The 26,620-nt window shown below is 43.0% G+C and overlaps 2 protein-coding genes across 2 annotated transcripts in view; both read right to left on the bottom strand.

The window, feature by feature from the left end:
• Nucleotides 1-399: 399 nt before the first annotated feature.
• On the bottom strand, nt 400-16,416 carry INTS2 (integrator complex subunit 2). The gene is made up of 24 exons (XM_084219162.1): nt 14,827-16,416; nt 14,231-14,369; nt 13,508-13,610; nt 13,235-13,348; nt 12,792-12,922; nt 12,536-12,709; nt 11,871-12,097; nt 11,209-11,334; nt 10,595-10,666; nt 10,379-10,493; nt 9,655-9,723; nt 9,365-9,499; nt 8,827-9,003; nt 8,479-8,587; nt 7,657-7,761; nt 7,047-7,211; nt 6,687-6,888; nt 6,058-6,183; nt 5,316-5,505; nt 4,237-4,500; nt 3,153-3,260; nt 2,460-2,565; nt 2,131-2,307; nt 400-1,610 (listed from the first exon to the last, which is right to left on the bottom strand). The coding sequence occupies exons 1-24, from the start codon at nt 15,117-15,119 to the stop codon at nt 1,441-1,443; spliced, it is 3,597 nt and encodes a 1,198-aa protein (XP_084075288.1). The 5' UTR covers nt 15,120-16,416; the 3' UTR covers nt 400-1,440.
• Nucleotides 16,417-18,845: 2,429 nt separating this feature from the next.
• MED13 (mediator complex subunit 13) overlaps nt 18,846-26,620 on the bottom strand; it is a 50,246-nt gene continuing 42,471 nt past the window's right edge. The window contains exons 19-30 of the mRNA XM_084219112.1: nt 26,159-26,348; nt 25,222-25,687; nt 24,378-24,597; nt 23,599-23,790; nt 23,246-23,469; nt 22,653-22,795; nt 22,371-22,529; nt 22,095-22,280; nt 21,756-21,904; nt 21,364-21,537; nt 20,219-20,319; nt 18,846-19,567 (exon numbers count right to left, since the gene is read on the bottom strand). Of these exons, the coding sequence (XP_084075238.1) occupies nt 19,435-19,567; nt 20,219-20,319; nt 21,364-21,537; nt 21,756-21,904; nt 22,095-22,280; nt 22,371-22,529; nt 22,653-22,795; nt 23,246-23,469; nt 23,599-23,790; nt 24,378-24,597; nt 25,222-25,687; nt 26,159-26,348 (2,337 nt within the window). The 3' untranslated portion in view covers nt 18,846-19,434. The remainder of the gene's footprint in view (nt 19,568-20,218; nt 20,320-21,363; nt 21,538-21,755; nt 21,905-22,094; nt 22,281-22,370; nt 22,530-22,652; nt 22,796-23,245; nt 23,470-23,598; nt 23,791-24,377; nt 24,598-25,221; nt 25,688-26,158; nt 26,349-26,620) is intronic.

The raw sequence follows: 26,620 nt of genomic DNA on the forward strand, positions 1-26,620 counted from the left end.
TGGGTATCATCATAATATTCCAACATTATTACTATTATTGCTGTTGCTGCTATTGTTCATGTTATTATTGTTATTATTGTAATTATTATTATTAGGTATTTATTATTTTCTGTTTACTATTATTGTTCTCCTTGTTTTAAGCAGAGTGCATAGAAAACACCATGGACAAATTAATAGTTTTTGGAAAGTCACTGTCTTTTCATTACTGTCACACCCAGCTCCTGTCCTTGTCAGGTGTCTGTGCCCCCAGGTGTTTTCCTCAGGTGAAATTTGGGATGAACCTGGAAACTTAAAAGCAAAACAGAATACCCCCTTTGAACTGAAGTCATACTGTTGTTTTGGTTTTGTTTTTGTTTTTTTTATTTAAATACCACTACAGGATATAAAATTACACTTGGAACCGAAGAGAAAAAAAATACATACATTTAGATTATTTACATAATTTACATAAGGATGACAAAAACCCACTGGGGAGGCAGATGGTGATGGGGGCGTCCCAGCAGGAATCCTGGAACTCAAACCCACGGGGCTTTCCCACAGTTCCACGTGGGAATTCCAGCCTTGCACACAAAGAACAACAACCCCATGGTGGAGCAGAAAGGATTTGGCCTTGGAATTGCTTTGGCACAGCTGAAACCTGTCCCTCCTGTCCCTGTTCCTCTGCACAGCCACCCCCAGCATCCATTTCTCTTTTCAATCTCCTGCTGACAGCTCAAGATAACTCTGCACTCATTTCCTCTTTTCCATCTCTTTTTTTATGTTCAAAACCACAAAACTATCCGAGCTGTATTCTTTAAAAATCCCATTTCTATGGCTCATTTTTACTATCAGCACTTTTTTTCTTTTAAATGAACTTTTAGACCAGTTTCAAACTCTCAGTGAAGCCTGGTTGATCTTTCAATTAAGCTCCTGATTTCATGAACTGAAGCTCTGAGCAATGCTTTGACACACAAATAAATTTTCTAATTTTCTGAGAACTCAGTGTGAAGGTGCAGGTTTTTGACACCACTTTTTCAAGTATTCCTTGGAGCACTTTATTCCAGCTTGCTCTGCAAGGCCCTGCAGCAGCAGCAGCTCCTTTACCTCAAGCAAACTTCAATCTCCAATTTTTCTCACCCATCATTTTGCTGTTTGCCCAACAAAAGAAATATTTCAGGTTTCTCAAACCCTCCCAGGTGTGTTGTTGTGCCACTTCAGGAACTGAGCAAGCCTGAAAAATCACTGTTTCCCTGGAAATGATTCCCTGATCCCTTCAGCCTCAGAAGTTCTCACCAAATCCTCTTGAAGGGATTTTCTCCTCAGCCGTGACTCAATCAATGAAGGAAAAATGTGGAGCTCCAGCTCCTCCAGCTCCTCAGTCCACTGTCACAGCTCCTTCCAAATTTAGGCACCATAAAGAGAGGGAAAAGCTACAGGACAACTTGCCTGGAGGTTTTTTTCCTAAATCCCACTGACACTCATGTTGATGATTTCAATGATGGTGTTCTCCACACACTGGCACAGCTGAACATCAGGGTCCAGGCTTGCAGTGTCCCTGGAGCAGCTTTTGCTGGAGGAATCTTTACAGAGCCCTGAGAAATCGTGTGGCTTCTCCTTCAGCTGCTGGAGGCCTGGAAAAAGCAGCAGGAAAAGCAAAAGAAATATTGAGAATTGTTCTTTCCAGCCATAGTTTAAAATAGTTAAAAAATAGTTTAAAATGTATACTGTAAGTTTATATATCATAACCTAATTAGCTAAAAAACCTTACACTGTGAGTCCATAAGATGAAATATTTAAAGATTGAGTCAAAACCATAAATATCCTTATTAGCAATATTTTATTAATCAATAACTCCTCAAAAAGTCTTGTAGCTAAAGGTCTTGTGACCTTCTAAACCATACTATAACCATGAAAACCAAACTGACCCTTCCCCTGTATAAAAGATAAAAGAAATAAACCACATCATCAAAACCAATTCACAAATCCCATCTCAAATTCTTTCCAGAACTGTGTAAATTATCACAACACCACAACATTTAAGTAAATAATTAAGTAAATTAAGGAAGTAATTAAGTAAATCATCACAGCAGCACAACATTTCTGTCTCATCTCCCTGTGCCTGGCCCCTTTGGGGTGCTGGCCCTGACTTACGGGTGATGATGGGGTCGAAGTCTCGGGTCTGTGTGGCAACATCAGAGGCACAAACTTGTCCAATCTGGATCAGCAGGGACATGATGTCCTCATACAGGGGAGGAAAGGCCTGGCAGAAGGACACCAGGCAGGGCAGGGTGGGCATGAAGAACGTGTAACGCTTGGACTGGGTCAGAACTGCCAAGGAGGAGGAAATGCAGAAGAAAAAGAAATCATTTTAAAATTCAATCAAGAACTGTTGCTTTTACAATAGCAGTTAGACAGAGAAAACTGCATTCAGCCTAGAGAAACCCTGCTGGCTCCCCCAGAGGTGGGTTTTGGGGTGGTACCTGTCAGCAGGGTGCCCATCACGTTGATGGCCAGGCGAGCCACACTGAGGGATTTGGGCAGGGCATACTGGATACACAGGTAGGAGAGCAGCTGGATGGCAAAGATCTGCCAGAAGAGAGAAAAGCAATGAAATTACAGGGTGGTTTAAAACTTCTAACCAAAGCTCTTCACCACACTTAACAGTAAGTAAATATTCCCTCTTTTACCATGAAGGAAATTGAAGCCAAAGAAGCCTTAACAATAGTTATTATGATTATTTTTCTGCTGGTATGAAGAAAAATAACCCACACATACTTAACATGAATCAAAGTGTTTCAAAGTTTCCCCCAGACACTACTACTCCAACATTAATGATGAGAAATAAAGCAACACACAATGTGCAACACAACCCTTGCAGAAGATGTTTAGGTCTGATACATTCCAGTTTTAACCCCAGTTGATCAGCAGTAACTTAATACCAGAAAGGATGAAATAACAGCAACTGAAGACTTGGTTTGATACAGAAACAGGGAATCTTTAGCCCAACAAATTCCAGTTGCCTTCAATGCCAGGCCTTTAAATTAATGTAGAAATGCTACAAATATTCCCTGAATATCCCAGGCAAGTCAGAACAGGATGTTTCTAGTGATTGTTTTATTCTCCTCCTCAGCCAGTATTCCAGCAGGGTGAGTACCCACAGTGATTCCCAGTACCTGCTTTTCCAGTTCAGGCTGGGCAATGAGCTCAGGAATGAAATCCAGGCAGATGTGCATGGATGGGATCCCAGCCACTGTCAGTGCCAGGAGCTCACATGGGTAACCCTGGGGATTAAGAAAAGAGGTGTGTCAATGTGTCACAGGTGTGTTTTAAAAATTCTGCTTCAACTAAGATTTTAAATTACACCTCTGTTAATGCTTTGTTTCAAAGTGAATATACTTGTAACTCCCTTTTCTCCAGAGTTTGCAGCAGGCCTGTAATGCCAAGGCAACAAGAGGCAGACTGGGCACAAACCCAGGGTCTGGATCAATTCTTTATCACCAATATTCAATGATTTATTTACATGGAAGCTCTCCCTCCACTCCCCAGAGGAAAGCAGAATGCAGTGACCTTTTCCTTCTGGGTCTTTCCTGTGCTCCAAATTTCACCATCAGCCCCAACCTGCTCATTTCACAACTGCCCCATAATGACTTTTTTATCACTTAATCAGTAGCAGGTCAAGGCAAATTAACTCCTTGTAAAGAGTCTGCCATCTGGCAAGGAGCAATTTAATATGCATTAAAAACACATTTGTATTTTAGAAATTACTGATCTTCCCCCTCTTCTATTTTTTTTAAGGTGCTCAGCTGCTTTTGAAGGGCCAGCCTTTCTCCTTCCACTCTAAAGAGATAAACTGTGCCCAAACAAAAAGGAAAGATAAGGAGATGTTTACATTTGAAGCCAAATTAGTTTTGAATAATGGGAACATTAATTTAAAAACAAAGCCAGAAAAAAAGTAACCCACAAAAGATGTGGAAGGAGTAATTACAAGGTGATTAGGGCAGTTTTCCTTGGCCTAGATGGACAAACTGAAAGGGACAGAGGCACAAGGGAGGGGAGCAGGCAGAGTTTGGGTGCTGCCTTCTCACTAAACCCAGCACTGGAACGGGGAGGAAGTGTGAGCTCTGCAACTGGGGGCAGACAGAAGGACAAAAGTGGGTTGTTATCATCTCTGAGGAGCATCCAGCAGCCCCTGAGCTCTGCCCTTGGCTCCTCCCCACCCTGGCTCCCAGAGGGGAGCTGGGGCAGTGCAGGGCACACCTGGAAATGCACCAGTTTGACGATGTTGGGGTCAGCAATGTACATCTGGTGCAGCAGGCAGCAGATGAGGCACTGCACCTCCCGCAGGTTGCACAGCAAGCTCTGCTCCTCCTCCTCCTCTTCCTCCTCTTCCTCGGCCCCAGGGCCCTGTGGGCTCGAGGGGCTCTGCACATCCCTCAGCAAACCCTGGGCACTGCTGCTCTGGCCCTTCTCCTCTTCTGTAGGCAAGCAGATCTCCAGAAGGATCTGCACAGCAGCACTGTCCTGGGGAGAAAAGCCACAGAAGATGCTATAAAAAGTGAAATAAAAACAAATCAAATACAAAATAAGGATAATTCAAGAAATGAAAGATTGTCATGTACTTGGGATTTCTACCTATGGATTTTTTTAAGTACAGAATGAAAATGACTCAGCTTAAGAATCACAAATCCTGCAGAACATTTTAAAAACTTCAACACATTATCTCAATCAAGATGCAAAGAAAACAAAGGCTAAATCTAACAAAATATCATAATCACAGATTAAAAGAGTAAATTCAGTGGAATCTCATGTTGCTTCAAAATAAATATCCACTGGTCCCTTAAAGCATCCAGGGCAGACAAAATATGCACAGAGCCATGGAATTCACAGTATTCATCCCCCTGCTCATTTAAATATAAAACTTCCTATTAACTCAAAAATCATATTATAATAGGAACTCCCTATGTGACATAGAAGAGATGTCTGTGGAACAGGATTACTCCAGAATTTCCATTATTGATGTTTTACTGCTCCAAATCCAACCACAGAAATAGCCCCTGGATCACACAAGCATCAAGGCAAAAGGGCTGGTGAGCAGAACTTGTCTGTTCTGACAGAACAACCACTACCAAGGCAGTAAATCAGCACAATGCTTCAGACTAGAAAAAAGAAAATACTTAACCACCTGAACACAGAGGCTGTTTTCTTTTCCATGGTAACAGAAGTTGGTAAAAAAAAAAAAAATTAAAAGGCCTCATTTTTTAATTTCCTGTTTCTGCATTTCTCTTTCATCACTGTTTTTCCTCACATCATGGAATTATCCATTTCTTCCCTCTTACCTGAGCAGCAAGCAAAGCATTTTTTAACTCTTCCCTTGTAACTTCTGGGGCCTCTGGACCCATTGCATTGTTTTGGGATGGCCGAATGTCCTGCTCTGCTGTTTCCTTCAGGTGAGCATTAAGGTAAGCTTTGGAAGCAAGGAGATATCCATTCAACATGTGCAAAATGATATCCATCAGAGGAGGACTCCTGAGATGGGAACACAGCAAAACAAAGATTCTTCAGTACCATGAACAAACTAAAAGCACTCCACAGGCTGGTAGCTCCTCTGGCATCACTGACACCTGGGGGAACAATTTCCAAGTACTGCAAAGACTCCCTTGGGAAATGAAACAAATCTGCCTCTGCCACACCCACCAGCAGCACCCACTGGCAGAAACTGTTGCCCAAAAGGATGGAATAACCCACAGGAACAAGAGCTGGAAGGATGTTCCAGCTAAACCTCACCCACCACCACGTGGCAGCAGCCATTTCCAACACCCTGCAAAGCCTGTTCACCGCAAATTCACACACCCAAATCCAAAAATGGATGAGCCACCTGCAAATCCCAAAGTTTTGAAAACACAGCTGGAAAGGATGAAATGCTGGAACAGCAGGCCCAGCTCCACAGTCCTCAGGCCAAACACAGATGATTAGTTTGTGATTAGTTTGAAAAGATGTTTTGAAGTGCTGAAAGCTTTCAGAAGACTCCTGCTGGACACCTTTGAGTTAAGCAGTGCCTGTGCATCAGCACAGACTCACCTGTGCACTCTCTGGTCACACCTCAGCACAATCAGGGGGTCAATCATCAGATCATTCTGGGTGTATTTCTGCTGCCTCACGAGTTTTGCTGAAGGCTGCAGGGCATTAACAGTCATCACCCACAACCTAAAATGAGAATATTTTTAATTTTTCTTTTAAATAGAAAATGTGCATAAGAAAAGGGGTTCTCTAAGCATTTGGTCAGTCAGCCATGCTTTTCTAGGCCTATCAATCAGCATTTGCAATCAAGCAAGGTGCAGTTAACTTGCACTCCCTGGACTTACAGCAGCTTTCACTGCAGTAGAGTATCCACTTCATTAGAAAAGGCATTTTCTTACTAAAGTGAGTTCCTGTTCCATCAGGAATTCAGCACAAACAATGGACACTATAAAACCATACTCCTGTATTTTAAACTGAAGACTTCCTTTCCCCCTGAGAACAAGAACCACCTTTCTTTTAAATGCAAAGGTTCAAAATATTAACAAACTAAAAAAATGCAACTCCAACACATTGTTCAGTCACAGCCTCCAACCTCCCAGCTAAAGGTATTGTGTTATTGTTTTTAAAAGAAAAAGTTTTAGTCCCATCTATGTGCACCAAGAAACCAAACAGTATTTGAGCCTTGATACCTTCTGGGCATGACAGTGTTCAGAACCATCCAGAGTTTATTGACAGCCTGCAGAATCCCCCGTGGGACTCCAGCTTCCAGCAAAAGATTCATGTTTGAGGTCAACACCTCTGCATAGGGGATCAATTCTCCAGCTGAGAGAAGGGTCAAATGTTCCAGGATCTGCATCAGCTGGGTGTGATTTCCAGGCAGCATGGAAAAGGCTGGAAAACACAAACAACAGCATCTGGGTAAAACCAGACTTCTGCCATTTGAAGCACTGAAGCATTTTGGTTATACAAATGCAGTTTTATCACACCCTTCCAAATCAACTATATTCCCATCCATTTGGAAAGAATTTGCTTGGAATGAAGTTCTTTACCTTCTTGGAGCTGTTTGGGAGAGTGGTTCTTGGCCATGTTGGTGAGGAGCATCCTCCTGAGCAGGGCGTCGGTGCCGGTGATCTGCTCCTCGCAGATCCAGTCGTCCACGATGCACAGGTGGGGGTAGTTGGTGGCCAGGAGCCTCAGCAGGGCAGAGTGCAACCCTTGGGGACATCAGGGACATTCACAGCTCAGATTTGAGCAGCTGCATCTGTGCCTGAACACATCTGTGCCTTTTATTTCAAGCCCTGAACTGAATGGTGGCCAGCAGCTCAGTGAGGTGCGTGTTCACAGCCTGATACTCCAAGTCCAACAAAGAGGAGAAATTACTCTTTGGAAAGTAACAGCTCAGCTCAGCCTGGAATATTCAACATTCTCAGGTAATTCCTACCCTAAAACCTGCCCTAGGGAGGTAAGATCTACTCTAAAAGGAACTGCTCTCCTCACACTTTCACTCTGACTCTTCAAACATTTCTGCAATCCCAGTAGCTGCTCCTGACAGATTTTAAAAGTAAAAGGAAAACAAGCAATGAAAAAAGCAACAGCCAGTGAGCTGAGAACACTCAGCCTTCCCTTCCATGCACTTTACACCTTCAGACATGATTTTACCTCCCAGCTCCTGCTGCAGCCCCTGTGCCTGCCGGATGAGGTACTTGATTGGAATCTGATCCATCAATGCTGAGGAGTAGGATTTGGGTTTTCTCTGCATTGCAGCTACAAGGGAACAGCACAAGAAACCACATGTAGCAGTTACAGCTAAAAACAAGTATTTCCCCAAGTGGGTCCATAAGGAAAATGTAAAGCACTTGTCTCTATATTATCCAGGTAAAATCGAGAAAATATCAAATAAATGTAATTGATTTTATGGTATTTCAGACTTTCTTGATTAACATGAAGAAAAAAGACTGAAGAATACTGGAGGTTTTGCACCTTAAAAAGGGCTGGTAAAAACACACACCAGGTATAAGCACTGAATTTTCACTGAAGTTCAATTTCACCAAGAAAATACACAACAGTCTTTTAGAAGTGATTTAAATCTTCATTTCAAGGGTAAAAATGGGGTCATTAAGTATTACCAACTATAAAATTGCCCACTCAAAGAAAAGTGTGTGCAAGTTTGATGACACGTGAATAAATGACGATCTCAAATAATTATGAAGCCTTTGTTAATTGTTATTGTGCTCCTTAGATGCTCATAAACATTTCTTGTAACTCAGCTTGGACCACTTTTAATGTGTAAAACAATTACTCCACTAGAGAATTCCAGCAGGAGCTTTATGTCCTGAATCTCTGAAGCAATTTACTGTGTTTATTTACTGCAAATACCTGAACTTTTTATGCAGTGCTCGAATCTGACAGCAGCATGAATTTTTCCCCTCTTTGCACCTAATTTTCAGTTAATCTGTTTCCCCCTGATGCTCTGCCATTTACCTAGAATCTTTGTGTTGGCCAGCAGTGCCTCTTCATAGGACAGGACGTAGTAGAGGACCAGCAGCTGTGTGGTGATGCTGAAGCGCTGCGTGGAACGAGTATTTTCTCCCTGCACACAAACCAAAGACAAAGGTCAGGTTGCATTCCTGATTCTTGGGATGAAAAATTTGGATTTACCCACAAATATGATGAATACCTGAGTAACAAAAGTCACTTCAAAACACATGTCATGGTAGCAGGAGGGAGTTTACAGGCAGTGAAAGCAAAAAGTGAAGCAACTTAACACAAATCCCAAATCCTGAATCACGTCCCCATAAAGTACAAGAAAGACCCAAACAAGATGATTACCCCAGAGAGTCCTTGGAAAACATTCAGGATCTCCTGCTCTGTGACAGGCTGGTTGGTGGCCTCTGGGTTGGATTTAGATGCAGGAGTGAGGATGGAGTTAATGTAGACATCAATGAGGGGCAGCAGCTGAGGGTGCAGGGGGGTGGTGGTTTCACAGAGCTGCCGGTAGATCCAGTCCTGCAAGAGAACAGGAGCAGAGGCTTTGACTTTGGAAAGTGTAACAGCAGTTCTGAATTGGTCATAAACTCTGTATCCTGGACCCTGATTCACAAACAGAACTTGTCCTGGCTGGAAAATCATTCTGACTAGGATTAAGCATACATGGGAGAGAGACACTTATTGTTTTTAACTTCATTAAGCAGTGGTCTCTGGATTGCAGAGCTAAAAATGGGCACCCTAACTTAAAACACAGTTCAATCTTAAATGACAGGGTAGGAAGGTACAAGATTCATCAAGAATTCTGCTCCTCTAAGTTAACCAGCCTGCACAACCTCACCAGCATTCAGAATTATGAACAGAAACAGAACAAAGGTGGTACCTTAATGGATACTTTGTGCTTGGTGAAGGAACGACTCTTTAAGAGCTGGTAAATGCAGTGAATGGGTAAAAAGCCAGTGATGTTGGCACTGAGGTTTCCTGTCACAGGCACACGGACAGCATGGGCTGTAACCACCTGCAGGGAAGAGACAGTGAACAGAAAAACCACTTAGAACAAGGCACAATGTGTCCAAGTCACCCAGCCCTGACTGGCATCTCTTTAATTTTGGGGAATACCCCAAAGGGAAAGGAAAGAGCAAAAGAGGAAAAAAATCCCTAGGTTGAAAATACCTGTTCAGTGAAAATCTCTTGTGTGAAGATTGTCTTCATTCTGCTCAGTGAGCTGGGCTTAATAACAATCTGAAATTCAGAGGAAATACTTACAATTGCAAGTTCTATCTTTCTTATAACTAAGGACTGCAAGTTTATTTTATAAACTGTTAACTTTTAGCCTTTTAAAACTTGGTTTTCTTGGTATCCAAGTTAATTCACATCTGTATCAAATGTCAAACAGAAATATTTTCCAATGTCACAAGTTAATCACCCAATGTCTTCCTTGTCCTAAAATCTCCCTCCCCAGCTTTTCCATCTGGTGAGACACTGTTTCACAATAGTGAATTGTTGGCAAATCTCCTTTAGTTATTTAGTGAAATTAATTTTTACATGTATAGATATTTATTTTAACTATTCAAAATAAAAACTTTGCAGCTCAATTTGGAAAATACTTCAGTTAGTCTTCTAAAAAGTTCATTTCTTGGAAATAATGATTTCAACAAGGCATCACTTTTTGAAGATTCTTTGGTAACCACATTCCTCTGTATCAAGAGCTAGGCACATTTGAATGTTCTTCCAGGTTAATTATTACTCATTTTTCAGGCTATATTTACTTTAGGAATATTAGCAAAACCAAAACTCTTTATATCAAAAGTAAAGTAAATATCAAAGTACCAAAACCCAGTAAAAAAATCTGATTTCAACAGACAAATGTATAGGCTAGAAATAGTTTAGGATTTACCTTCATTCCCAAGGTGGAGCAGACCAAATCAATGATGGCACTGAGCTGGTTGCTGTGGAAATACATGGCTACCAAGAGAAGCATCTCTCCAAAGGAGGCAGACACACCAGAAATGCTGATGATAACAAAGAGGAAGAAATACAGGACACAAGTAAACAGGACATAAATAAATGTGAGATTACTGGAATCATTAAAAGAAATCCAGCCTGCTCTCACCTTTCAAAGTAGGCTTCTTCCTTAATCATCCAACTGAGCCACATCACCATGAGTTGCTCCTGTTCTGGAGTGCTGCACAAAGAAAATCCATAATTGATCCTTTTCCCAGAAAACCAGTGCCAGTTTTACCACCACTTGCAGAAAGCCACTATTTGAGGAACCTTACACCAGGAGACTTTTTGTCACTTTCACTTTAGCATCCAACTGCTGATAAGAAGTGATATTTGACACAAAGGTCAGTCCAACTGTCAGGCAACTTCCTTTCTGGAACGCACCCAACAGAAAGCTACACCCTGAATTATCTGCACTGCTTCTCTCTAAGGAACTTAGCCATGAACCTGTTCCACAGTGAAGTGAACAAGTCAGGCCTACCTCAGCCTTCAAAAAACCACTCACACTAAGCTCATGCTAATGCCCACCTCTCAAAAGACTTGGTATAAAACAAGAGTGAAATATCCATCCACTAACCACAGGGTCAGACAAATCCCTTCCACCAGTGTATGGAAGTTTTATAAAGCATTAAGGGTGAAAAAATTTGCAGTTCTGGAAAGGGCATTGCCTGAATGGTGCTAAATCAGTCAGATCTTCCAAAGCTCCTCCTGTACTGAGAGTACCTGACCAGAGTGGAGAAGGCCAGGAGCATGCAGAAGGACAGGGACACGAAGCGGACGCCGGCCGGGGTTGCGGGAGGGCGGCTCGTCATCAGCTGCAGGAGCTGCTCAGCTTCCTCATCCGTGGGCCTGAGCAGGACACAGAACAAAACAAAACTGGGGATTGAACAGGGAAGAGACTTCCAATCTCCCACAATGGCTAAAGATCCAATTTTCCCTATTATTCAATCTGTCAAGTTGGTAATTTGCTCTGAACTTAACAGAGATATAAATCTCTGTTAAGAGACAACAGTGAGGAAAGCTCCCCAGGATACAATCTTGCCTATAAGTACAAACTACTTAAATTTAAACTAACAATGAATAAAGATGCTACCTTAAAAAGTCTAAAAAAGTCATTTCTAAGAAGTGAAAGCAAAAGAACAGAAATTCAAAATCAATGCTACTAGAAGACAAAATAGCTGCTAACTCTACACACTTCTCCAGCTATGTGAGTTTAGAGTTCTCTTAACAAGTGTGCAGAAGTGATTTTGCAGCAACAGAGGACTGAAATTTCTGAGTGCTGCCACAAGTTTTGAGGACACAGTGGCATTACGACAGAAAGAAGTCCTCACAGCCATGAATGTGCAGCCCCAAACAAAACCCCAGAGCAGGCCAAGGCTCCTTACTTGAGGCCAGCAATGCCCATGAGGGCGCAGTAGAGGCGCAGCAGGGCGCTGGCCTTCACCACGTGCTCCTCCTTGAGCCCCGAGTACACAGACACGTTGGGCTCCGTGTCAGCGTCCGCCTCCTCCACGATGTGCGTGCTGCGCACCGTGGGCAGGATCCCCATGAGCTCCAGCAGCAGCTGCCTCCTCATCTGCCACAGCACAGAGCTGATGTTATCTCTTTTTCTCTGTGTAAGAGGTTAAGAGATGAGAACAATGTCAAATTCAGCCCAACGAACATGTATTATGTAAGAGTTTTCATAGTCAAAGGAAGAGGGTTATTTTTTTTAAATATAGTTTTCAGTTCCAAGCTTTAACTGTCACCTGAGCATCTTCCCACCGTGAACACTGAGAATGAACATTTTCATCAGGCAAATAGTACAAACATACAACTCCCTGGTTTCCATGCCTAAAAACTTCTCAGGGGAGCAATCCCTGAGAAGCTGCTGCCTTCAGGGACATCATTTATAGAGAGCCCCATAAGAGGAGGTTGCCTTGAAAAGGTTCCTCCAAGACATGCAACAGGATTTATGTGCATTCAGACAAATCTGCAGCACACGTCCAGAGAGTTACATCAAGCTACAAGAATATTTCTTTAAAAGCAGAATACTCTAAGATTTTCTCACCTGTTGTCCATTTCGGATGAAAGTTCCAAACCACGTCCGAACCTTTGCGTTTGTTCCAAGCAGCAAACCACTCACAAAACACACCAGGTCACTCACTCCATCATCTGAGGATTCGTTCTTGGTGTGATCCAAGGTCAAAGCCACACCAAGACCTGGCAGGTGACACTCCTCCACCTGGATAAAACACTCAGGCTCAGTCATCTTTGCTGGGTTTGAAGCTTCAGGAAGGTTCTTATGATTCTCATGAGAGACTCACCACCATGCCCCGGACCCTGAGGGCTTGGGAAGGGTTCATCTTGCACAGGTGCCGAAGAGCCTCCGTCCTGCGCCGGCCGCCAACGCTCTCCTCGTCCTGCCGCTCGCCGTTCTTAATCAAACCCCTGCACACTAAAGAGCCAACAGCAGCTCTGAGGAAATCTGCCCTTCCCAGTTCAAATTATCACCTGTCCCAGCGACATCTAAATCTCTGTTAGCAGGGACAGAGGAGGTTCTTAGCCCCTGCCCAATCAACCTCTGTAACAGTGATCTACAGATGAAAAGCTGTGACACACAGAGCGAGCCTGGCCTGCAAAAAATGGGAATCAACGTGCCCAGGTGGCAGCAGCCAGCAGTTCAAACCTGTACAACTCATGGCTTAGCTCAGAATTAACCACACTGGTAGAAATCATTCCAAAAGCTGGAGAAGAAGCTGTAACTCACCCTCGTTGAAGCTGTCAGGGACATTGGCCACCAGCAGGCAAAGGAACCAGGCTCCGTTCTTAACGTGCAACAGAGCTTCTGCCACATCCACTATCGGCAACAGTGATGGCAGCTCTGCATGGAGAGACGGTGCTAAAAGTCACAATGTTTCACTGGGAAACAAAAACCCTGTTTCCAAGAGCTTAGATTAACCTTACATCTGCCACAGCAGCCCCCAAATTGCTTTGTTACGTTTGTGAGAGGTCAGAAAACACCATAAATACAGAAACACACCTGCTTGCAAAATGCAGAGAACATCTGCTGCTTCCTCCAGGTAAACAGGACTCTCAAAGAGCTCAGAAGATTTGAGGAAAAATTCACCATTTGATTCTGACACCTGCAAGACAACACTTATCATCAGTGAACAGGTTTTATGAAGCAATTTGTCCAAAGCTGTTTTAAATTCAGCATGTTTAATAGATTAAAAGTTGCCAAAAACATAAAGCTATCAACACAGAACAAGCAGGAAAAGTTTGTAGAATAAGAAATATTTACTACTGGAAATACTTCAACACAGATGGTATCATTGCTTCTTTTCAGAAGAAAGAAAAATAGCCCACTGACATTCTAAGTTTACACAAGGAAAACAAAATGTTTGGTGAGGAAGGAGGAGGTGGAAGAGAAATATGATGGCTAATACCACACTGCAGTAGGAGCAAAGAATGGGATGGAGAAAAGTCATCGCTTCATTTCCAAATTACTTCTGCACTGACAGATCACTAAGTCACATTACACGTGAGTACAGCATATTATAGAGTCTCTATAACATCAGCAAGGACTTCCTTTAGGAAGTCACAAAGAGTTTGAGCACAAGCCACTGCTCAATCAGACTGAGACTTTGAATCTTGATAAAGCAGGTAAGGACTGGAGAAGAGCGCTCACACCACCAGCAGCACCAGAAACACAACCAGTTCAGAGGGCAACTAAAGTCACAAATCCACCTATGGGCAAGTTCACCTTGTTCATAATGGCCAGCAACTCGCTGAGCACCAGCCGGAGTCGCCGAGGAGAGTCACTGTGCTCAAATTCCAGCGTCAGCCCGTGCTGCAGCTGGGACACCAAGATGCTTTCTCCGCTGCCACCTCCCAGCTTGTGCCTGGCACACAATTCAAAACAACAAGTGTTAAACGTTTCTGCAAAGACAGAAATGCTTCCGGTTAAAGGAAGGCAGCAGCTCCCTAGGGATCTCTTCTATCCTTTAAAGGCTGTTGTAATTGCAGTACGAGAAAACTAATTCGGTACATTATCAAAATTTCAAGTGCTTGTATTCCCCAGCAGCACAAAGAGTCAGGAGAGCGCATCCACCTGAGCTGTCCCTTCATCCCACAGAGCCATACCAGCCCTTCCCTGCCGGGGCAGCTCCCCCAGCGCACCCCACACCCTCCGCTGAGCACGGCGGGGAACAGATCCCAGCACACATAACCAAACCCCAGGGCTGTCCCAGGAGAGTATCGAGGGACACGAATGGCCGGCTCCGTCCGGCGCTGCAACAGCTGCAACAGCTGGAAAAGCCACAGAGCGGTTCCGCCACAGATCCCCGCTCTCTGCGTTACCGGAGCTGCTGCTCCTTGCTGGCGTCCTGTTCCAGCGCGTGGAAGTCCACGGAGAGCAGCGCCACGATGGAATTGACCGCCTCGACCCCCGAAAGCAGCCGCAGGATCAGCTTCTTGTCCTGCGCCCAGCTCTGGCTCTGGTCGGCGGGCGCGCACAGCGCCATGCGCACGAGGCAGGGCAGCAGCAGCCGCAGCTCGGGGTCGCTCAGCGCGGCCAGGCGCACCACGTCCACCTTCTGCATCGCCTCGAAGGCGTAGGGGCTGACGAACTGCAGCGCCGAGCACTCGGACATGGCGGCGGCAGCGGCCCCCTCACGGCCCCCGCGCCCACCCGCCGCCGCCGCCACTACCGGGGGAAGCGGGAAGTGACGTCACGGCGGGAGGGCCGAGGGGCGGGAACGGCTGAGGGGCGGAAAGGGAGAGGCGGGAAAGGCTGAGGGGCACCGCCCTCCCCGCCCCCTCAATAAAGCCACATCACAATCAAGGCTTCATGAATAATTTATTCCATTTGAATTTTTTTGTTTTTTTAAAAAGTATAAACCTTTTTTTTTTTTCTTCATTTCCTCGATCACAATTTGTACAACTCAGTGTTTATGGCATTCGGCAGAAATAGTGTTTGTTCCTTAAATCGCTTTTTGTTTCTGTGTTTTGTCACGATGAATGCGGCGGCGGCTCGGCCGAGGGCACATGGCGGCGGCTGTGCGAGGCTCCCCGGCACATCCAGCCGTGCCTGAGGGCTGCGGGAGCGGCTCCCTGACCTGTCCAGCCACGCCCGAGCGGCGTGGAAGCAGCTCCCGGACCTGTCCAGCGAGGTGTCGGAGCAGCTCCCCGGTGCGTCCAGCTGCGGTGTTGGGATTCCCCGTGTGTCCAGGCAGGGCAGCGGGGTGTCGGAGCAGCTCCCCGGTGTGTCCGGCCGTGCCCTCGGGAGCGGCTCCCCGGTGTCCGGCCGTGCCGAGGGGCGCCGTGTCCATCACAAGGCCGCGGGCTGCGGCAGCCCAAGGCAGCGCTCGGCAAGGTCCTCACGTCCGGTTGACTCGGAAAAAACCTAAAGCTCGATGAGTAGCATCCTGAAAAAGTGACCCTGAGGATTGTGGTAGGTCCCAAATCCAGTTTTTCTGTAAATTAAGCTTTACTCCACTGAAAATAAAAAGTACAACCACAAATAATAGTAAAAAAACCCTTTAAGTACGAAGCATAGTCCTGGGCCCTTTATGTAAAAAAAAAAAAAAGGAAAAAAAAATGATAAAACAAACAAAATCACCTTCCCAGCTGGAGGTTGCGAGACAGTAACGTTGTACAATGTCACCCCATTAATGAATTCTCCAATGAAACCCAGATGAAAACAAGGTTGATGCAGAATTACTATCCCAACAGACTGATATGCGGTGCCGTACTGTTGTGCAGCAAATTATATGGTGCGATAGCATTTTTTTAAAATGGTTTACTCTTATTCTTGAAAGCTTTAAAATAATGCAACATAATATTTTGATATTACAGTATTAACAAATAGTGCTTGATTAAAGACATCGGCAAGTCTTCATAGCAACACACAAAGTTAAAATTACCATCAGAGGTAAATATAGAAATACAATAATCTGCGCCATAACTGACAGCTAAGTAAGAACATAGCTGAGGATTTAAATATAAATCCATTTATCTTTAATTATTTCAGAGAATGTTAGAAAGATCTAAATGTTACAGCTCCTTTTAAAATGTGAGGGTTGTTACAAGTACAGCTGGTGGCCTTGTTGGTCTTAGCAACAGGGTTTTCAGAAACCAAATCCAAATAGTAGTGAGTCAAATGTGACTAAAAGGCTTAAATGCAGTAATATCTGGGTTAAAATATGTATTTTTAATTGGAATGGAAGGATCTCAGCTTCTTCTTTCCTTGAAAGAGATAAACCTCCACAGCTACTTAAGCACCAACAGGAACAAGATTTTCTTGCAAGGCCATTTTGAAAATCTGTAGCTGAAATGTTCAACTACTTCAGCTTGTACTTGCTAAACAACCTCAATTTATTGGATTCTGACAATTTTATTTATAAACCAGCTATTATGTGCACTTAAAATAGTTAAATGAAAGTAGCTAACCAAAAAAGTATGCCCAATATAATAGTTGGCTCGGTGGTGCTGGCAGGTTTGATATGTACATTGCCGGCTGTGACTATCACTCCAGAAATGGCCCTTCTAGTCTTTCATAGTGGTTATAATATTATAATTTACTTTAATTGCATTTGATGGGGGGGAGGAGTGGGAGACTGGCAGCTTTCACAGTAGGAGTTTCACAGGGAAGGCTGGTCCAGGTAACAGAATACAGTTACACCAATGTTCAGGCAGCTGATTCACTTACCTTTAGGAATACAAGTTCAGGTTGAACACAAAACAAAGCCACACCAAAACCCAGCCCTTGGAACTTGGTTAACTGAGCCAGGGTTAGAAATGACCACTTAGCGACAAAGCTCAAAAAAAAAAAAGGACATACACTTTGAAAATTCCAGTTTTAGGAGCACTTTTCCACGTCAAAAATGCCAACCAAATGAGAAAAACCTTCTGTAAGACAATAGTGTGCCATTTAATCTGCGGTGCATTACCGAGATAAAGTCATGGACAGACCCAGTTTTTTACTCTATTTATCAAAATATGCTAACTTCTGATTGCACTCATGTTGTTCTGAAGAAATGACTGAAAATTCTCATCACCAATTGTACAACTTCTTTATACAAAACCAAAAAAGTTGCTAATATTGTATGTACACGATTCAGTGAGACTGCTCATACGAAAAAAAAAAAATCACCTCAGGCAGGTCTTTTGCATTTACGAAACGAGATTTTCATGAACACAGTAAGTTTGGTAAATGCAAGCAAATTCTTCCTTGTAGAGGGGTTAACAGCAGGTGCACAAATGGATCTTAAAACTTGCTCCTTTACAGGTTTAAACCAGCGAGACAGACAATATTAAGACCCAGGACTTGGGTTATCGTGACAGGCTCCCGAGAGCGCTGCAGGAGTTCAGTTTTTCATCTGGCAGTCAGATAAGGAACCCACAAAAAGCATCTGCAGCTGCTCTTCAGCACCCGTAGGGGCTATTTTAGAGCAGCCACAGACATTTGGCATGTGCTGGGAAAAAAGGAAGGAAACTACTGAGAAAAAATGGTGACTGTAGATAGAGGGGGACGTTTAGGAAAGCCTTGTGGTTTGTCAGTCCCTTCCTTGGGGAGGGCAAAGCCTCCTTGGCACATGCCCCAGCCAGAGCCTGAAAATGGGATATGGGGAAGGCCATACACTGATACTTGGGACCTTCACCACAGTGCCAAAAGTACATGGAAAAGGAAAATGTTCAGGGTTTCGTGCTGTTTTTTTACTAGTGGAATAAAATCTGAATACCAGAATTCACTGAGAATCTATATACACCACATTTTAGTTAAACACACACCAATCTTAAAGTCAAGATTGACTATTTTTGCATTTGTAAAATGGCTAGAGCTGGGCTAAATTTCAGCCTGGCAGGAGACTTTGGATAAGGTCAAGAGTTTTCTGTGTGTTCCGCCTCAGATTCACATTTTATCACAAAAGTGGAAGCAAACAATGCAGAGAGCACAGTGCCAAGAATATCCAGGGAGCAACAATGCACAAGAGATGTTCTTGTGATATTAAAACTCGTGTCCTGGAAGTGGATCTGAGAATCTAGCCACAGCCCTGAACCATAACACAAACTTCAATTGAAGAGTTTATTCATGTTATTCTCACTACAAGTTAAACCACCTACAATATCACTTATATATTGCCATTGTTACTCTGTAAAGGTGTGATATAAAATGCTGTAAGACCCGGTACCTTTTCAATTTATATAAACACAGTGAACTTCATTACTGTACATGTACTCTGCAACTACAGCTTAGCTGTAAATCCCCCACACACAATGGTATGGACATTAACCCCTCTATCCCCATTAAACTGTACATCAAGACAATACAAATTTACTGTCCCCACCCACCCCTTACAAAAAAATAATACTCTAAAAGCAACCTACTGCAACTTTTAATTAAGACGATTACATATATTTTAGACCAATTGCTTTAAAGCAAGAAGGCAGTATAAACCTTCTAGGAAAATTTTTATAAAAGAGGTTAAGAAATATAAGACAATTTATACATTTAAAAACTTACAATAAATAAGAGATGCAGGCATTTTTGAATACTAAGTACTATAATCCAATACAAGAACATCTTGATGTTCTGAAGCCATAGGTTGAAACTTAATTGTTCCTCGTGTTTCTTCTCATCTCCATGCTTTTAAAATTCATTAACCATGACTGGGTACTATGGCTCATTACTCTTCACAAATACTGTGGCTGGGGAAAAATGGTTAATTTTGCTACTAAAAACGTTATAATACACTTTCTGATCATCATTCTGAAGCGTCCCCCATAGTCAGTGACTCAAAGACAGCAGGGCGATGGGTGCCCCTCTCACAAGTCAGAACAATATTTGCTGGAAGTAACAAGATTCATACCCCATCACAAACAACTTGCACTGAGAAGAATTATAACTTAGTCCTGCAGTGAAATATCCCTTTTCCTCATTTTTGTCTTGCAAAATTCAGATGAAGATCACAGCATATTCATGATAAAGTTATACAACTGATTCAGCACCACAAAATGAATTGGGAGACATGACCGTCTGTCCTGGGTTGCAGGATCACAGGTTAGCCAGGAGAGTGCATTGTACTGTTCCAGAACAAACCTGAAAAACAAACAGCCTTCTGTCAGGCCAGCACATTTTCTCACCAGGATTTTACAGCCCTAATTTACTATAATCCAGCTGCTTTGGCATCAAAAACGTAAAACAGGTTTGCCAACATTCAGAAATAACATGTCTTCCAAATTATTACAGCAGTTCAGAGCTAAACTTGCTTTTGGTGGAAAACTGTCATTGTAATTGCTTGTTCTTAATTCATACCAAGAGGTTCACATTTAAAAAAAAAAACAGAAAAGGAAAAATAATCTGATGTTTTCTCAATTAGCATCCCATGTTTACGTGGGTCAGGGCTTCTGTCCTTCAGCACTTCACATTTTCCAAGATTGCTGTGCAATATTATGGCTTAACTATTTGTCTTTCCTACTTCTGTCTTTCAAACTCTCTTCTAGTTTGAGGAATTTGTTGTTCATCAAACATTTTCAAAGACTGGTTAGTTAAAGAAGGGCTTAGAGATGTTTGGTTTTTATTCCACTGTTCTGTGACAATCACTTAAAGCACAGCAGTTTATCTGCACTAAGGATATCAGCTGCACAAAGGAAAAAAAACTAACAGCAGGAAAAACAAACATGCAGCTTCACTGCAGCAGCATTAAAAATTAAATGCACAATATTTTTGCAAGTGATCAATGATAAATACCTGAGCACATCAGAAGTTTGATTAGAATCAAGTGGATGGGAGTGTTTACTGTGGAGTAGCTCGTCTGATTGCACTGAAGGCACGTGGAGGTGCAAAGAGGCCTGGGGAGGAAGAAGGAAGCCAGAAGTTACTGCCTGATCAACTACACCACATTTCCTTCCCCCATATTGTTGTAGCTTGCAGGCACCTTCTCTGACACACAAGCCAAAACAAATCTTATCCTCAGGCCATCAACAAGTTCAGGAATTCTCAGAATATTTATATTCTCTCACACAGATCTCTGCTAAAAGCACAGTGCTAGTAGTGAAATAGATATATGGGGTTTTTTTAAATCCCTTTTCTACATTAAGTGATTATTAAAAACTCAAGTGGCCCAAGATGTTTAATAACACACAGACTTGGAAGTTCAGCTGCTTTCTATAGGCCTGGTCTATTTATATTTCATATCTAGAGCTGCTTAGCATAACTAATAAATCCTCTCTTCAAAATAATATCCTATACCAAAGCCACAGATGAGCTTAGGCCAAGAGGAACTGCTAATCCAGACACAAGCAAGGCTGCAGAAGATCTATCTGGATCATTAGAAAACAAAGCACAGTATTAGAGATGCTGATTTGTTCATAGAGAAAGTTTCTCTGTACACCAGTGTACAGCCTTAAATGTGCCAAGTGTGTCTTGATTGTGCCATAAGGAGATAAGGGGCTCAGACAACACCCAGACAGATGATACAATGCAAAGCCAACAAAAAACAGCTTTTATGCTTTGTGCAATCCAGAAAGATTCATTTATTCCTTATTTTACCCAGGGCAACCGAGTTACTATACTGCACTTATGTACTTCCCTCTCTACCACCAGTCCCCACAGGAGTGCAGCTGAGAGCTCTGTCCAGGAACTCCACCTGTTCTTACAAAATCCTGGAGCATAAAGCCGGGGAAAAAAAAAAAAAAAAAAGTCCAGACTACCAGGAAGAAGCCATGAGCAAGGCAGAACCTTCCAAACAGCCAACTCTCAAACACTGAATACACCTGGCCTCTCCTGAAGCAAAAGCAGAGCTATCCCCAGAGACATGCAGTGACTTTGGTTTAACCAGAACAGTTTTCACCCCCAGATCCCTCAGGCTGCACAAGTCTCTGCCAGGACAGTACCTTAAGAAACAAGGGACACTGATTTTGTGCTTGAGGACACGCTGACCAAAACCAGTCAGGCAATGGACCTGCTTTGGCAGTTGACACAAAATAACCGAGGGCCAGTGGCTGCTGCAGTATATTTGTTACTTCATCGTGAGATTCTGTGGAAAGCAATCGATCTGTGCCTTGACCCTGGAACACAACAGGCAATGGGTTCAGATTAGGAGAGCACAAATTTCATAGAAATTATCTGTAGCTTCTGAAACACAAAGCATTTGGAAATATCCAAGCATGACATGACAATCCAATATCCAGGTGATCAAATCCTTTCATTCCACAAAAGGAAATTAACAGATGGAGAAAAAACAGCCAAAACACACACACAAATCTGTATTTGCTCCAATAGTTACCTTGCCCATATCACCTCCATGGGGGTAGTGGGACCCTGGAGAATGCACAGGGGATCCACCAGGAGATGCAGGAAGAATATTTATAATATCAGGATCAAGATCATCTCCAGTGTCTAACAAGTCAAAGATTCCCATTCCATCTGCTCCATCTTGGAAAAAAAAACAACAAGACCAGTGAATTCCTACAATTTCACAATGTGCAGGATATGGCAATACATTCAGAAATAAAGGGATTTTCCACAGAAATGGAAATGGTTCCTTAGAATGAACAGTTTATCCTTATGCTAGGGAGAGTGATGAGGGGATCTTAAGAAGGCAAGGACAAATGCAAGTACAAACCATTGTTTGTGTTAAAGGCCAGATCCAGGTTCTCAGTGGTGTAAGTGGATGAGGCCACCTGCACGGAGGCAGAGGTGGGGAACACCAGGATGTGAGTGCAGGAGGTGTCCTGGGGCGTGTTCAGCTGAGACGTTTGCATGTTCAGAGTGGTGCTGCGCCCGAACACGGAGCCCGTGGACACGGAATCTTTGGGAGAGAAACCAAACATTTCCTCAGTTTAACAAAGCCTGAACTGTTCGTTCTCGTGCCAAAAAAATGAGAGAGCTTCCCAAATACCTGGCATAATAATGAAGGATCCCTGGGGTTCCATGGCCACCAAGCAAGCACTGAGAATGCTGGGGGAGTCTGCAGCAGAGATCCCACACATCCTGCACATGTCCTTCAGCCTCTTGCTCAGGGACTGCAGGTTCCGGCGGCTCAGCAAACAGCTCCAGTCTGAGGGAAGAAATCTCAGTAGTGAGGTTCTCTTCCAGGAACAGGGATAGACACATTTGATTTTACTGAAAAATTAAAGCTTTAAATCAAGCTTTAGACTCTAAAAAAAAATGCTGCCGATACCTTTTAGTTCTCCATGTCCTATTCTTCCCAAGCGGCCTATGACAACTCTCCATGGCAAAGAGCTCATCTGCACAAGTCCCAGGCACCATTCCCAGAGTTTCTGGAGACCAAGTCTGCGAGCAGAACCCTTTTTCCTGCGAGCTCTGGAAGAAAGAAAGAAGGGAAAACAAAGTCAAAACTGCAACAAGTTTTTAATGCCATGTTTAAATCATTTTTGTATTAACCTGAACATTCACCCGAGCCAAGAGTGTTGGCATTGCAGTCCATCAGCTGCAGCTTCAGGGGGTTTGGGATTTTTAAATTGATCACATTCTAAAATTGACATTAACAGCCAGTAAGTGAGATGGGGAAGTATGAGCACACACAGAGTAATTAATACTCAAGAATTACATGAAACTAAAGTATGCTCTTCTAGAAATTTAACTCAAAATGATATCCACATAATAGAGAAAATATTAATCTGCTTTAGTCACTTTTGCAACACAGCAAGTCTACAAAAGTCAGTTATTCTTACAGCACCAAACCAAATGTAGTTCTTCAGGGGAATGAAAGAAAATACACCTGCTAAAAATGAATTAAAGTTTGGTTCTTACCTGTTCGGTACATCAATATTAATTATGCAAGTTTCTAACTGCTCTCCGTAGAGGTCTGTACAGGATGCAAGCAGCCACCTCTGATCATGAGACAAACAGTAGCCCACAAAAAGCACATTATACTTCTGGCCAGCTTCTCCAAAGGTTTCTCCCAGCTCTGTTTGCTTGTCCTTCACTGGAGCCAGTATAAAAGGAGGGGTGTAGAGTCGAATACACTCAGGTCTCTAGAAAGATGACAGAGCAAACAATGAACTTTGGGGATGAAATTATTCCCAATATAAAACATAGTTGGTTGATAAGCAGGGACCTTCCTCTGATCTGGATAATTCCAGAATCTCATTAACAATACTCACATCAGGGCTCCTAAGAGCCGTTTCCATGGCTAACCCTGGGCCAAAGCCAGTTAAGGTTTTCACGTTGGTGGAAGTTGGGAGAGGTCTCCGACACTGAGTGAAAGCTGAAAATGCCAAAGATTTTAAATGCTGAGTGTAAATCTGCCGGTCCTCGTGTTTCACAGGCTGCAGCAGGTACTGACATGGGACAATCTGGAACAGAGGAGAGGAGAAAAAGAAATAAATCATTGTTTTATCAATAGATTAGATGGCTTCTGACACAGTATTTGGTACATTGCTTTTTGAATTTTACTTTGCAGTCAAATTTCTTCCAATTCTTCCAAAGCCCTGTGGGACTTCAAGAAATTATCCCCATTGAAATTTTCTTCAGAAGAAAAAATAAATTGTTTAGAAGAGAAACTTAATGATTCCTCCAAAAATCTTAATGATTCCTCCTGCCCTCTATTAAATGGTCCTGCAGCTGGAAGGAGCTCTGCCTACAGCCCAGCAAGGTCAGGCTGCAGATCCCAGTACAGGACCAGCAGCTTTCCCATACTTCACTCAGTACTGGAGTGGGCACTACATTTCCTCTGAGATAAAACAGATGAGTTTGGAATGTACAACAGGATTCAGCTTTGGTTAATAGCACCCAAACTGCTCTAAAAGCTACAACCTAATGATTTAACAGCTGGAGAACTGTAAGTAATGTTTGTGAAGGAAACGAAACTTTCACCTTGAGGGTGTTACTGCCCCCAAACACAGCCAAAGCCAAGGACACATGTTTGTTTCTGTTGGCTCACCTGCACAGAAATGATGTTCTTGATGTGGGGAGGAAGAACCTGAACCATCTCCAGAAAGCAGCGCAGAAGTCCAAGTGTCCACAAACTGGATGAGCTACTGTTCTCATCCTTTTTTTCATATGTGAAAGGATCAATTATGTAAACTACAATTGCAGGTGGATAGGTGATAGCATGTGAATCTCCATCTGTGGGGACTCCGACTTTATCACGATCCATAGTGCTGGAAATGAAATTTTGAAACCAGTTACAAACAGCCGAGTTTTGTAAAGATTAGGTTTTACTTCAAAACTAGATCAAACTGTCAATTATTAATCTGAAAGATCTTTGAGTCAACTGTGGTGTAAGAAACAGTCTTTTTATGTCATTTTTGTACAGGAGCTTATCAGTAACTCTGAATCCCTTTTCTTTCCTTTAGCCTTCTTTATTACAGCAGCTCAACAGCTCAACTACTGCTTAACTGGGGAACAAGAATATGTACAGTAAGAGCTGTCTTCACCACTCTAACTTTGATTACAGAAAATAGAACTCTAAGATGGTGCCAATTATCTATCTCCCCCTCCTTCCCCAGCCCTTTAAAATATTGAAGTGAGTAGTTTGGTGAATTTCCTGTCTTTAGAGAGAGAAGAAAAAAAGGAAGTTTATTTTTGTACCAGAGCAGACACTGAGATGTAATTAGAACTGCAGCTACAACTGGAACCAAAAGGTTCAGCTCCACCACAACTGAACTCTCAATCTCCCTTAAAAGCAGCTTGGTGAAAATAAATACAGGGGTTTTATTGAAGGGGTAAAAGTTCACCTTAGTCGAGCTGATTTTTCAGCTGAAGGTGTGATTGCAGTTCCCTACCTTTCAGAAACCTCTGGATGGGGCTGTGCAGGTGCTGCAGCCGTGTCTCCAGACATCCCTGCTGTTTGCAGTGTTGGCTGTTGCTGCTGCCCCCCAGTTTGCCCATTTGGGACTGGCGCAGCCTGGGCGGGCAGGGAGGCAGGAGTGGTATTGTTCATATTGCTGAAAGGTGGGAATGAGGAAGGCTTGCTCGTTGGAATGCCACTGCCCAGGCTGGCAGAGGAGGAGGATGGGGCAGTGGTGGTCAGGGTGGAGTTGGCTGTAGTGGCTGCAGAGGACATGGCACTGCTGGAGGTCACTGTGATGGTGCTGCTGGTGGGAGCTGCGGGAGCCGACGACGGAGTGTTGGGGTTGGCAGCAGGGGCTGTCACTGGGGGCAGAGCAGAGGCTGCCTGGCTGGAGGGAGGGACCAGGTTGGTTTGGGAAAGTAGAGAATTGTCCAAAGGCTGAGAAGCAAGATAAGGACCTAAAACCAGGGGGGAAAAAAGGCATAAATTTTATAATGCAGCTGTTTTGATGCTTATATCACCTATGGAAGTCTACAGTTGTAACAAAACAGAGCAAACCTTTTACCTCTCAAATGAAAATACCTGTATTAAATTTTCAAATTCTAATATTTTCATAAGAGCCTTTCAGAAATATCAAGAAATCTGTTTTTAATATAACTTTTTTCCAGATGTGTTGAATTGCTGGAAATCACTGCTACAGAATCCAAGTCACCAATACAAGAAGACAACTGAAGTCCCTGTCAGGCAGCCCCGCTGCCATTCCCTAAAGGCACTGCTGGTAAGAGGCTATTTTAGCACATATTCAAATACAGTTTAAAACCAGAAAACTGCCCTAATCAATATGACAATAAGCCATGATTTCTTCTTCTCTATTGCAAAGGAGTAAGTGGCAATTCTATGAAATAAGGAACATTAAAAAAAGCTCATACCCAGCTCATATCTGCAAACTTGAGCGTAGAGTTTGAGTTTGGAGAATGCATCGTTGTTGGCATTGGCTGTCTGTGAGAACCACTCTGTGACCAACTTCTCTGACAGCTTCTTGGAGGCTGTAGGGCCAACCCTCATGATCCCATCAGGTAGTAACTTACAGATAGGTCTGTGCTGACCAAGCCTGCAGGACTGAAAAGAAGGTAAAAAAACCCTTAAAAGCTGCTAAATATCACAGAAATTATATATCATAGAAAGGCAGAGAACTCTCAGTATTTTTACAATATTCCAAAGTAACATTTTAACTCTAGGATTCCACCAGTAGGAAATGTTGAATGGCGATTTTATGGGTTACTGTCAGCGTTTTCCTAAATGCAAGAAAACCAGGTTGATAATAATCGACTCTAATCTTCATTCAATCCAAGCATGTAATTAATTAATTAATTAATTAAATGGAGGTAACA

Source organism: Fringilla coelebs (assembly GCF_963513975.1).
Source record: "Fringilla coelebs genome assembly, chromosome: 20".
In the NCBI taxonomy this organism is placed as follows: Eukaryota; Metazoa; Chordata; class Aves; order Passeriformes; family Fringillidae; genus Fringilla; species Fringilla coelebs.

Coding starts and splice junctions, on each gene's coding strand:
- INTS2 (XM_084219162.1), bottom strand. CDS start 15,119: ATGTCCGAGTGCTCGGCGCTGCAGTTCGTCAGCCCCTACGCCTTCGAG. Junction 4,501..5,315: donor ATGCTTTGCTTGCTGCTCAG/GTAAGAGGGAAG, acceptor TTTTCTCCCCAG/GACAGTGCTGCTGTGCAGAT. Junction 1,611..2,130: donor CTTCGACCCCATCATCACCC/GTAAGTCAGGGC, acceptor TGCTTTTTCCAG/GCCTCCAGCAGCTGAAGGAG.